The sequence below is a fragment of the Penicillium vulpinum genome, assembly GCF_028829585.1.
Source record: "Penicillium vulpinum strain IBT 29486 chromosome Unknown utg000003l_segment0_segment0, whole genome shotgun sequence".
NCBI classification, from domain to species: Eukaryota; Fungi; Ascomycota; class Eurotiomycetes; order Eurotiales; family Aspergillaceae; genus Penicillium; species Penicillium vulpinum.
This window is the reverse complement of record NW_026643243.1, coordinates 6,991,865-7,004,266: the sequence shown is the minus strand read 5'-3', so window position 1 is coordinate 7,004,266 and position 12,402 is coordinate 6,991,865. Positions and strand designations below refer to the sequence as shown.

The window sequence follows — 12,402 nt, the reverse complement described above, 5'->3', positions numbered from 1 at the left end:
CACACTAAACACACTAAACACCCCCTAAACACGCCAATTCCCCCGAGATTCCCACTTTTCCACGGAACTGCTTTGTGTCCCACTATGGGAAAAGATGAACATCGTTTTGGACCCAAAGATCATCTTACAATAATCCAGAAGGGATTACTATACGGAGTAGCCGAACCTCTAAACATATTGTACACATCCAATATGACCGTTCTTGGCAAATCGGAAGTCTGGGAATTCCTCCCTTTACCTCCTTACCGAACCCCTAACACGGGGTTGTCTCCAGATTACTCCCCGAGGAAACCCACCGATGGGTGGAATGGAGACGGCTGTCGACTGATCTGACACATGCTGATTTTCGAGTGACATCAAAAGTAAGAAGCAAAAAGTAAAAGTAAAAAAAAATATAATATAACCCTTACTACCTACCGGAAGAGGGGGCGGTGAACCCCTGACGATTTATCCAATTGATAGATCAGGAAAGGTATGGAATGATGTATCAAGATCAAGATTATAGAAAGTACCTCGTCGTATGTATATTATATTTTCATATATATTATCATATAATATTTTCTGAATTATCTACACGATCATTGGTACCACTTAATATTCCAACAATGGAGCCCCTGTTTGCAGCCACTATATCCACTTATACGCAACGGTCCAAAGGTAGACGAGAACAGCCCCTCGGGACAACGCGCTAGGCAAAACACGGACACGTAAGAATATTAATGGTCGGCCCGATTCTAGAATGACTTTCACATGCAGCAATCCAGGAGAGAAGTGTGAAAGAATGTGATCGGGAGGCATCCGTAAGGGTGTAACTATATACATATAAGTTAGAAAAAGGGCAAAAGTACGTATATACAGAGATTAAAAGATTGTAATATAAAGAAGTAAGAAGTAATCAAGAAGAAAAGAGAAATTAGAAAATACAAAATGAAGTGGATATATATGGAGTAAGTTCTTTCCTTCCATCGACCTTCCATTTGGGAAAACCAGTGTTTAAGTGTAAAAAAGTCCCGGCCTTCTACCGAAACAGGTAGGCCTTAGCCCCTTCGATTATTATTGCTTGTCTTCTTATTTATCACATTACAACTCCACTACTTCTCTTCCCTTTTAATATCTCACTCTGCCCTTTTCTTCTTACTTTCTTTTTTTTATTTCCTTCGGTTTTTGACCTTCTTTTTTATCCCGGGAAACCTCTTGTGTGTGGACCGTGGACCCGCATACCAAACCCATTTTCGTCATTATCACAGCATGCCTTGGAACAATGAACTAAAGATGCTGGTTATTGCTTGAGCAGGTCCATTATGGATTTCATTGTGAGTTAAGGTATCTAATATAAAAATGAGCTTGGACTGACTTTCTCAGCTCTCTTTGACGCACTTCTGCGAGGTGCATGGTCCCACTTCTATCATTTGCTCACAGGTCCTACCATTTTCATGTCCGCAATGTCACCCCGAATCCGATCACTCTCCCCAGGGTACCCCAGCTTCACATGAATCTCGCTTCGATCATGAGCGATCTCACAAATCTACCGAGTCTAAATCGCCCAGAATCGAAGATCACCCGTATTTCCTGAAAGGACATCCGGCCTCCCCCGATGACAAATCTAGCCGAGGTAGTTCAAATGGCGACACTTGCGCCAGTTGCAGCCTGTCTCTGCCAGAAAATGTGAGCAAGCAGCTACCTCCAGGTGCTCCTGGAAGTCGCGACGCAAAAGGCAATTCCACTAGTCCGGTACTCCGCTCGCGCGAGCTTGTCTACTCATGTGGCAACAACCATTCGGAGTTGGACGACGAAACCGACTATCACACCCATGCATCTCCTCCCGATTCACTTCACTCCGCCTCAGTTGCCTCCGATGCTTCATGTCACACACACATTCACACCTATCTCTCTCAGCGCGGCCCGCCGAACCCCGCGGACTATGCGCTTCTCCGACGCTCCTCTATTCGCACCCTGAGCTGCGAACTTTTGCCCCGCGGACTCTCATCCGGTCCCATCTGCTTCGGCGACGGAGTCGCCGGTTATACAATTGCCTACATTTTCCGCCTTCCAGACCCCATGGCCCGCGGCAAGCGACGCAGTTACGCACTGGTCGCTTTAGCGGGGCGAGATGCCGGAAGAGCGTTCCGCGCATGCCCCATCATTTGGCGTGCATTCGGCCGCATCGCAACCAGCATTGTCCATGCCGCTGAACGCTTCCAGGAAGACGAGAAGACCCGCGATGAGCAGAACAATCCCGGAAGACTGCCTGGTCGCCAATACCCTCCCGTTTCATCCTTCCTCACTGGCCGAGGTATGGATCCGGCGGGCCGCCGTGCGGCCGGCCAAATTCGGGCCCGGAATTTAGCCGAAATCGTCGGCAATGAATACATTTTCACTGAATTACATGCTCATTTCGTCGCACTTCTACAGCAGCTGGGCGGAATGTTTGGCGGAATCCCTCTCAACGAGGAACGCTTCGTCTGCAGCACTGTGGGTGACGAAGAAAGCCCTAGTCCCTCTCAGCCAGTCCTCGTCTCCAAGGCAAGACAGACAAAGGATGGTAATGAAATCGACTTGTCGAACCTTGAAATTTCCGCAGGACCTAAGGCGATCCCCATTGCCCCTCGCCGGCCTGTCATGGCCTGAGATAATTTTTTTTTCATCATTTGCATGAACCTCTTATTGAGATACCCGCCTGCTTTGTTCTTTTTGGTTTTCAGGCACTTCCAACATTGACTTTTATTCTTCTTTTTTTGTGTTTTTGGAGCTTGTGCTTTTATTCGGGTTAGCAAGGTGTTTCGACCGATTTCTGCATTGGTCATCCTGCATACTGATTGGGCCGTTGTTTTTGGTTTTTTTTTTTTTGCGATATGGGTATGGGCATAGACTATGGCGTCTTACAAACACGGAACGGAGTTTCTTGTTCTACCAGCCTTGATTTCAGATTTTTTGAAGTGATACGCTTTTCTTCTCTTGGATACCTCGTTCGATCTTCACGGAGTTCAACGATTCAAGCACGTCTGTTAGCCGGTTTCCATTCTTGGAACTAGCGCTAGGTCATGATTGAGATTTCACGATCGCACAAGGCATTCAAGAGATGTGTATTTTATGTATTATTTGAACACGGATCAATCCAAGGCCATTGGCCACTTTTTCGGAGACTTGGAGTTTTATTGTAGTATAGTCCGGAAGAATCACGGGTAAATATCCCCTTTTGGGTTAATCCGCCCACGGCCACAATCAAACCTTGGAAAATCCCACCAAAAAGAACATCAGAGACAAAAGACCCGCATCATCTCCCACATCCCTCCAGCAATATCAAAATGGTCGCCTTCGATAAGTGTGAGACCCGGCCCGCCCACATTGAGGCCATCCTCAATGGCCTCGACCGGTACAACCCCGAGACCACCACCGTCTTCCAGGACTATGTCGCCCTGCAGTGCGAAGACCGGTCATTCGACTGCTACGCCAACTTGGCTCTGCTGAAGCTGTGAGTTGGACCCCTTTTTTTTGTGGAATTGCATTGCGAAAATCATACTTGAGAAGCTCTCCTATGATGAGTATCTTTTTAAGCGTTTCCTATTACCTGACAACCCCACAATATACTTGGGAGTGTTGAGAAATTCTGTGAAGATACTGAATGCGTAGAACCCATGCATTGGTTGAAAGCAACAGCATGGCCTACTTCTTACAAACACCTCAAATCATCTTTGAGATTCTCGAATCCAAGCTGACAACAGCCCTCTTCAAAAATATCCAGCTTCCAGTTCAACCCCCACCTCATCCAACCCGATACTGTGACCAACATTCTGGCCAAGGCCCTGACCGTGTTCCCCTCGCCCGCCTTCTCGCTCTGCCTCGCTCTGCTCCCAACAAACACCCAGCCCTTCCCCGACAACAGCGCAGCCCAATCCGGCTCGCAGACCTCCGACTTCGTCGAGTCCGTCCAGAAGCTCACCCGTCTGTCCTCCCTCCTCGAGTCCGCCCAGTACGCCCAGTTCTGGTCCACCCTGAACTCGGATGATCTGTACGCAGACCTGACCGCCGACGTCGCCGGCTTCGAGGAGCTCGTCCGCATCCGCATCGCCATCGAGGTTGGCAACACCTTCCGCTCCATCACCGCCGAGAACCTCGAGTCCTGGCTCGATATCCGCAGCCGTGACGCGCTCGACAAGTTCGTCGTCGATGTCTGCGGCTGGAAGGTTGATGGCGCTCTCATCCGCGTGCCTACCAACAAGGAGAACGAGGCCCGCTCCGAGGTCAAGAGCGAGCACGTCGGCATCGAGCAGTTCGGTCGTGTCATCCGCCGTGGCTTCGAGTTGCCCGCATAAGCGCTTACTGCGGAAGCTCTTTATTGATTCTTTTCGCGTCGATTCGAAATGTCTCACTTCTTTCCTCTTTTCGTATCACCTTTTTTTAAATCTCCAAAAATCTGTGCGAGGGAAAATTTGATTCCCATCCATGACATGAGTTCATGAATCCCCACCCCCGATCAAGTGACGAACCGACGATAGATTTCGCATGGAGGAGGGGCTCGGAGATGAGTCGGGACCTGGCGCATCTGGCGTTTTTTTATTTTATTTTCTATTTCTCTTGTCTGTATTGGATTCTTTTTTTGAACTTATCCGTGCAAATATTTGCACTAGATAATATGAGGAAGAGAGAGAGAGAGATGCCATGTCCATACCATAACATAACTTCAGTCGTGCCTCCATGCAGGGCCGGCTTTGCTGCCATAAAAAAATCATACAGAGCCAGTTCCAGATCTAGGAGCAATGGAAATATAGCATATAGTGTCATTGTGGAGGAATACAAGCTCAAATGACATCACATTCAAAACATTCAGCGTTCAAGATTCCCTCCCAACTGAATCACAACATAACTGGATTAACAGGAGGAACGGGCCCAGTGAAAGTATCCCCAGACGCTGCAACCGACTTCCCACTATCAGCAATAATAATCTGACCATTAATCGCCGAAGCCAAATCCGACGCCAAGAAGATAGCAACATTAGCAATTTCCTCCGGCGCAGCACTACGGTTATAATAGTACGTCTGATCCTCACCACCAAGACCAAAGAGCCGATAGATCTTAGCCGCTTCGTTCTGAATTTGCTCAGCGGTCTTGTCAAGCTTATATTCCACGCCTTCCTCGGCAAGTCTAGAAGTAGCAAAGAGGCTTGTGGTAGTAAGACCAGGCGCAACAGCATTCACGCGGATATTGCTGGAGGATAGTTGAAAAGCGCCGCTTCGCACGAGCCCATTGCACCCGTTCTTCGCTGTCGTGTATGCCATGTCTGCAAATCCCCCCGCCCTGCGTTGCACACGACGAGGTAACTACTATATTCCCCTTTGGATTGGGTTTTTCGGAGGATGTCACGCTCATGGCTTGGGAGCCGTATTTCAGTGCGAGGAAGGTCCCCGTTTGCATTACTGCCATTGCGCGGTGGAAATTTGATACGGAGAGGTCATTTAGACCACTTAGACTCGGTTAGCTCACTGTCGAGAAATGTATAAGGGAGACTGGAAACAGACTGACCGATACATTGCGATCCCTGCATTGGCAAAGTAGAAGTCCAGTCGACCGTATGTCTTCAAGATATGTTGTATTAGATTGAGTGTTTGTTCCTCGGATGAGACATCAAGTATACGGCATTCCACTAAAGTGTCACTTCCGCTGGCTTGCACGGTATTTTGGAGGTCTGGAAAACAGCTTGAGTTGATGTCGCAGGCGTAGATGACTTTTGCACCGGATTTTGCGGCTGCAATCACTATAGAACGGCCAATGCCGTACGTTGAACCTGCGCCAGTGACGACTCCCACTTGACCATTTAGAGTTGCTTGAGCCATTGTGTGGTGGTAGATTGATTGCTATCAGAGACGCTTTAGAAAGCTGAGATTCATCTGGTTTTTGTCGGATATATATTGAAGGGCTGGCACAATGCTGTAGTACAATTACTAGGGTTGCAGTGATGGCCCTATCCAATTTTGTAGTGAATGTTAGACAAAGGTGAGACTGTCGACATTGTATGATTCGCTGGATCACTTGTTCACTTCACTCCAGCCCATCATAGCTTAAAACTGACTTCGTGGTATGTCCCGAAAAGGTCTATGCTTATATCTACAGAGTGTTCTGGTGCAACTTCCTTTATATGGGGAACAATGTGGCAATCAAGTTGTTAATAACCGCGTCGAGAAGTTATTTACCAGGGCCTAGGCACTCTGAGGCCTTTCCTCGGAATTTACCACATATTTAACATCATTCGCGGCATTTTTTGGTTGACTTCAAACTTTCATCATTTCCCTTTAAAGACAATGTATTGCTTGTAGCCTATAATGAATACATATATATGTAAGCATCTAGACGTGTATATACATACAGTAGACGAAGCTACATATATACTAACAGGATGATACCTAGCAAACCGAAATGGCAGTAAAAACAATGTATAGCTGCGATCTCACGCTCAATGATCCAGGAATGTAAACTCTTAGTCTCCTATTATCCCATGGTGATCAAAACTTCCGTCTCCCCTTCTTCTGGTTGAAAATCATGATATCGTTTGGTATAGTATCTGCCGTAGTCTATTAGATTCGAACCTGAAACTCTTTGATCATTTGGGTAGAACTCGTACGTCCAGTTCGCCAGTCCTATATAGATGTCTTTGCAGCCGGTTACAAAGGTTGGGCCCGCGGCTAACCCATTTTCGGATGCAAGGGCAAGAACCTCCGGCACAAGGTTCTCAAAGGCAGTATAGCTATCATGAATAATTTGGCAGATATGATAAACTGCCTCTTGTGGTTCCAATCCTTGATGATAGACGAGCAAGGGGACTATGTTATCTATACGCTTGCAGCCCTTTATCAAATCAGCTGTTAAGGCTTTGTATCTTTGTTGAAGGAATTTATTTACCATTTCCTTGTGAGCAGAGACAATGTCGTTACACCTATAATAGACTTATTAGCACGGAGTCTATATTACTTTGATCATATACCCACAGGGCTACCATTATGCTGATGTGTCGCATCATTTTCATTGGTATGGGATGCTTGAGAAACCAAGCTGGGAGAGCGATATCCTGTAGAAGCCTAATGTGAAGTTTAGTAGGTTGGAAATAACCCCAAGACATGGCAAGAACAGACTCACAAAGACTGTGCTATCGTGGGATAGACACCTGAATTTTCCATCCTACCTTCTAGATAGACGTCTAGATCCAAGATGATACCATCCTGAGATACATCTTCCAATCTGACTGCTTCTGTGATATAATCACAAAGTGTGTCGCAGAGGAAGTGTTGGAGAGGTTCTTTACAATTAGCTAGCCAATAATTTCTAACATCTTGAGGGAATGTAGGCATACCAAGTTCAGTGCCATCTTGAAGCGAGAATCCTATGTCGGAAAAGGATTCGGCTAGATTAGGGGGAGTATCTCTCCAGTCAGAGGGTTTTTCTATAACAGTATTGCCCAGAAGGGCTTTCTGAACGGCCCTTAACACCTCAATTCGTATTAGCTCTCGTTGTCTCGCGCTCCCATTAAAGGTGCCCAAATCGAGATCTATCTCATGTTAGAAGCCACGAGATAGCGACCTCGGATATGAGCATACCATCATCCCAAGCAAAAAGCTAGTGTATGAGCTTTGTTAGCCAAATAGAGAGTTAAGAAATAGTGGTTCAGGTACCCAGCTAACGTATCTCGCTCCAATCTGCAAGCTCGGTATGTTGGCTTCTGGACTGATAGCTCGCACGCAGTAATTGCAGTTGGCACCCAAGCTCTGCTTGTAAGCAGCAGGCTCCGGTACCCAGCTTCCTGGTTTTAGCATTGCTGAAACAGATCATCCGAGTAAAGTTACATACCGTTGACGCCATGATTCTACATGTTCCTCTATTTTTCCGTCCAGGTCTGGAACCACTCTGGGATGCCAGGAAGGGGACAATGAATACAGAGATGGGACTCGAATCACTATGCCCTTGAACTTCTCTAAAACTTGTTCAATAGTAGACATTTTGGTATTTATATGACTGAAGTGCAGAACCAGTAGACAAATGTTTATGGACTTCAACAGAAGATAAGATACCAAAGCTACTATTTATATAGATATCCTCTACTTTGGAATATAGAGTCACATTGCAGGTGTTTCGCCAATCTCATCTATGTTGTTAGCCATGTACACAGCTGTACGTAGTTTTGCAGATAACAGGTTTTTGCCGATGTATGTAGCACAGCAGGAAGACGAACAATAATTCTACACAGCGAACGATGCAGATCTAACATACGTGTGTTCATAATGTGACTAGCGGACATGTAACCTTCCAACTAACCTCAGGGATGAACTATTAGGGTTTTGTATGCAACTTTAAAGAATCTTGATATTGAAGCATTAGTTAGTGTATATTTTTATTTGAATAGTGTGCCACTCGTTTGGTCACTGCTTCTATACGTTCATAACATAAACTAGCCGGACGAACTGTATGCCCTAACCATGTCTAAGCTACCAACAAACCTTGAAACCTGCAGGGTGAGAGCTATCTATATTATGTACCATTCTGGGACATTCAAAGCAAGAGAAGACAACAAGATGAGGCACGCCTTTCCGAGTAGTATAAGTTAATCTTTTCCAAAAGGAATAGCACCTACCTACATACCTGAGCTACATACACATGTAGATACTATGCACGACTTCCATTTCTTACAGTACAAATCCGGTGTTAAATGACTTCTAAGGTTGGGGTGTTTTGGCTCGCTAGTGAAGCCATATATAATTTACAGTATTTCCCCCAAGGCCACTTGACCAGAGCAAAATCGGAACATGGCTATTTTCTGCAATCATAGTTGTATTAAATGTGCTTTTTGGCACATGAAAAAATCAAGAATCACTGTCGTACAAATTTGGCACTCGTGAGTGCAGTATGGAAATTATATCCCCGTTGGCAGGCAGCCTTAGGAATTTGATGCAGAGGAGCCATTTCTACATTAAATATGATAGAAATGTCACAAGGCCATCCCTCGACGAGATATCCAAAATGATAATACAGACCAAGCCATGTATATAGCTAGAAAATACTTGATTTCCCTGGTAACATTGCTATGTACACCTCAGGGTAGGCAAAATGCTCTCATCTAATGCAAGTTATCCACATCTATCTCAACTCCTCCCATTGCACACCAGCCCATTCCTCACGCCACCCAGTAACGTTCAACTCCTGCGGCGTACAGTTCTTACCACAGACCCCCATGATGATAGTGCCCCACTCCATGCCCGTATCATCTTTTCCAAGTCCAACACCAGCACGGCCTTCCTCGAGCATACTGATAGCATGTGGCACAAGCTGGAACTCGAACACACGCTGGCTTCCACAGTACTCACAAGCCGGGATGCTGCCCGCACCAACTGTGGTGACCTTGGCGTTAGGAGCATTGTGAGCATGCAGCCGGGCACCGACCTGATCTTCAGTTGAGTACAGCAGCGGCGCACCGCGGAATTCATACCGCAGCACTTGCTCCGGGTTGTGCTCGAGGCGCATCGAGAACTTCATAAAGGCCTTGTCGAGCTCGGACTCGAAGGTATCCTTAAGCTCGGGACCGGCAGCGCCTTCTTCCTCCATTGGTTCGATCTGCACATTATCTGGCACTGTTGGTGAAGACGGCCGCGAGAGAGTCTCGTATTCTGCGTCTAGGTAGAAATGCTTGTACGGTGCAGGAAACACGGACTGCTCAGGCCATGGCGCCGTTGTGCTTGATTCCGGTGTTTTCTTTGTTGCAGCTGAGGGGGGCGGCGAGGAGATGCGTACTTTGTCGGCGAAAGATGATTCTAGGGTGCTTGCAGACACGGCGGGCTTCTCGGCTGCAGGTGCTGTTGCCTGGACCGGTGTTGCGAAAGGGTTGCTTCCTGCGGGTGTTGGGCCCGAGAATGACGAGAAAGGATTCGGGTTGGAGGAGACGTTGCTCGTCAGGTTTGTTGCGCCGAACAGGCTCGCGCCTAGGTCCTGCTTGGGTTGCTCTGGTGCGACGGGCTGGGGTTCCTCTGTTTTCTCTTCAACCTGTCTGCTTTGTCCGCCGATGGCAACCTTTCGCGATGCGCGGAATGCTCTGATACTGCCTGGCTTGCGGTTGCAAGGTTTTCTGGGGCAGCCGAATAAGTATAGGCGTCGTTCATCAGTTGGGAAGTGATCGGGAAGGTCGCCGTGCAATTCGAGGAGGAGTAGCATTGGGCTGTTGCAGACTTTGCAATTGGCAAAATCGCCAGGTGCTGGGGAGGCTTCATCGAGCCATTTCTGAACGAAAAAATTGCGATTGTTAGTTGGAGTTGGGTATAGAGTGATCCCTCTCAATGGTAGAACATACCGGCCAGCCTCCAAGATGACTGATTACATCCTCGATGACATCCTCAGCGGCATAGCCTAGAAGGACACCGGTATCAGTAAAGTCCTCGTCGATACTGGAGTCACTGTCATAGGGATCCATTTTGAATTAATTCGGAGTTAAGTGAATCACCTGCGGGCAAATCTGTGAAGCCCCTCAAAAAGATAAGCGATATGGAAATGCACCAGTCCTAAAGTAGACTAGCGTAGTATTGATACCTACTACCAAGTTGTCCGCCCTTGACATTTCAACCTCCATTCATCCATGGGTGTCTGATCCATCTGATCTGTATTTATTTTCTGGCTAGTCAGTATTGGCCATTCAACTACCAATTAGTTTTGTCATCTTCTAATACTACCATAATCATGCGGGCGTCTATGCCACGACATGCCGCTCTCTTCCTATACTCCATCCTAGCCATCTTCCTCGTCTCGTTTGGCAATGCAGCAGAACAAGAGCCACTTCGAGGAGCCATTAGTGAAACCCCCAAGCGGGTGGCAATAATTGGTATGCATCTAAATCGCAGTTCCATACAGGGCTAATAGCCCCCATAGGAGCCGGAGCCGGAGGCTCGTTTGCTGCGTATCAACTGCGCAAGCTTGCAGACGAAACCAATATCCCCGTCAATATCACAGTCTATGAGCGTGAATCATATATCGGCGGTCGCTCAACAACAGTCAATGTATTCGACGACCCAGCGTACCCGATTGAACTGGGCGCTTCCATCTTTGTCCAGATCAATTACAACCTAGTCAACGCTTCCCGTGACCTCGGTCTCACAGTGAATAATGCCGACCATGCACGGCCGAGGGAGACCGAGGAGATTATCGGGATCTGGGATGGGAGCCAGTTTGTTTTCACGTTGAAGAATTCGTATAGCTGGTGGAATATCAGCCGGCTCTTCTGGCGGTATGGACTGGCACCACTACGTACTCAGAATCTGGTGAAAAATGTTGTTGGCAAATTCCTCCGTCTTTATGAAGAGCCCTTGTTCCCTTTCAGCTCTCTTACTGAAGCGGCTATTGCGGCTGACTTGATCAATGCTACTGCATCTTCAGGCAATGTGTTTCTCCAGGCAAATAATATCGACTCGCTATTTGCGAGGGAGATCATCCAAGCAAGTACCCGAGTGAATTACGGGCAGAATCTGCAGCTGATCCATGGCTTGGAGTCTGTCGTCTGTATGGCCACGGATGGAGCGGTCTCTATCCAGGGCGGAAATTGGCGCATTTTCGATGGCGCGCTGAGTGCCTCAGGAGCGAATATTAAAATGAATACCACGGCCACTGAAATTTCACGCAACAATGATGGGACTGTGCGAGTCTCGTCAAAGCCAAACGAGCATGAGGTGTTTGACGAAGTTGTCATTGCTGGTCCTTTGCAATACTCCGGTATCTCCATCTCCCCTCCTCTGGAATACACACCAGATGAGATTCCATATGTCAATCTACACGTTACACTATTTTCATCCCCACATCGCCTTTCATCGAGATTCTTTGGCCTAAAAGAAAATGATCGAGCGCCTGAGACTATCTTGACTACTCTACCCGAGGGCCTTGATCTGGGTTCGAACCCAGATGGTGTTGGTCCTATCGACTTCTGGAGCATCAGTACACTTCGAATAGTTGATCATCCTGAAGATTCACAGCAGCATTACGTTTACAAGATCTTCTCGCCAAAGCGGCCCACGGCTGAATTCATTGCCCAGATCCTGGGGTTGGAGAGTGAGACTATGGGCAGCGATGCGACCATTAGAGACCTCTTAACAAGTGATATCAGTTGGTTCCATGAGAAGTTATGGAACCCATACCCCCTTGAGTACCCGCGAGTGACATTTGAGAAGGCTCTTCTGGCTCCGGGTGTGTGGTATACGGGTGGCATCGAGAGCTTTATCTCGACAATGGAGACCAGTGCGCTGATGGGCCGGAACGTGGCAACACTCATGTTCCAGTCGTGGCAGAAGCAAAGAGATCAAACATATAGCAATGCTTCCTCATTTGGGGACAGGGAACTCTAAATCTGCGTTTTATATCTTACCTTGGCTTCAAGGTTGCCCACAT

General features: G+C 47.3%; 7 protein-coding genes across 7 annotated transcripts; 3 read left to right on the top strand and 4 right to left on the bottom strand.

Moving 5' to 3' along the window:
* Nucleotides 1-1,301: 1,301 nt before the first annotated feature.
* Nucleotides 1,302-2,628, top strand: N7479_007691 (folliculin domain-containing protein; the record flags this gene model as incomplete). Its single annotated transcript, XM_057255385.1, has 2 exons — nt 1,302-1,313; nt 1,363-2,628. The coding sequence occupies 2 exons, from the start codon at nt 1,302-1,304 to the stop codon at nt 2,626-2,628; spliced, it is 1,278 nt and encodes a 425-aa protein (XP_057109247.1).
* Nucleotides 2,629-3,305: 677 nt separating this feature from the next.
* On the top strand, nt 3,306-4,313 carry N7479_007690 (CSN8/PSMD8/EIF3K family protein; the record flags this gene model as incomplete). The annotated part of the gene is made up of 2 exons (XM_057255384.1): nt 3,306-3,472; nt 3,743-4,313. 2 exons carry the CDS (start codon nt 3,306-3,308, stop codon nt 4,311-4,313), a joined length of 738 nt encoding a protein of 245 aa, XP_057109246.1.
* A 540-nt stretch (nt 4,314-4,853) lies between these two features.
* On the bottom strand, nt 4,854-5,276 carry N7479_007689 (uncharacterized protein; the record flags this gene model as incomplete). The annotated part of the gene is made up of 1 exon (XM_057255383.1): nt 4,854-5,276. One exon carries the CDS (start codon nt 5,274-5,276, stop codon nt 4,854-4,856), a length of 423 nt encoding a protein of 140 aa, XP_057109245.1.
* A 173-nt stretch (nt 5,277-5,449) lies between these two features.
* On the bottom strand, nt 5,450-5,831 carry N7479_007688 (levodione reductase; the record flags this gene model as incomplete). Its single annotated transcript, XM_057255382.1, has 2 exons — nt 5,450-5,480; nt 5,521-5,831. The coding sequence occupies 2 exons, from the start codon at nt 5,829-5,831 to the stop codon at nt 5,450-5,452; spliced, it is 342 nt and encodes a 113-aa protein (XP_057109244.1).
* Nucleotides 5,832-6,483: 652 nt separating this feature from the next.
* Nucleotides 6,484-7,985, bottom strand: N7479_007687 (terpene synthase family protein; the record flags this gene model as incomplete). Its single annotated transcript, XM_057255381.1, has 9 exons — nt 6,484-6,556; nt 6,617-6,840; nt 6,895-6,928; nt 6,981-7,070; nt 7,129-7,288; nt 7,343-7,537; nt 7,587-7,605; nt 7,662-7,785; nt 7,837-7,985. The coding sequence occupies 9 exons, from the start codon at nt 7,983-7,985 to the stop codon at nt 6,484-6,486; spliced, it is 1,068 nt and encodes a 355-aa protein (XP_057109243.1).
* A 1,135-nt stretch (nt 7,986-9,120) lies between these two features.
* Nucleotides 9,121-10,444, bottom strand: N7479_007686 (small subunit rRNA maturation protein TSR4; the record flags this gene model as incomplete). Its single annotated transcript, XM_057255380.1, has 2 exons — nt 9,121-10,254; nt 10,325-10,444. 2 exons carry the CDS (start codon nt 10,442-10,444, stop codon nt 9,121-9,123), a joined length of 1,254 nt encoding a protein of 417 aa, XP_057109242.1.
* A 263-nt stretch (nt 10,445-10,707) lies between these two features.
* Nucleotides 10,708-12,359, top strand: N7479_007685 (putative prenylcysteine lyase; the record flags this gene model as incomplete). Its single annotated transcript, XM_057255379.1, has 2 exons — nt 10,708-10,849; nt 10,897-12,359. The coding sequence occupies 2 exons, from the start codon at nt 10,708-10,710 to the stop codon at nt 12,357-12,359; spliced, it is 1,605 nt and encodes a 534-aa protein (XP_057109241.1).
* Nucleotides 12,360-12,402: the final 43 nt, after the last annotated feature.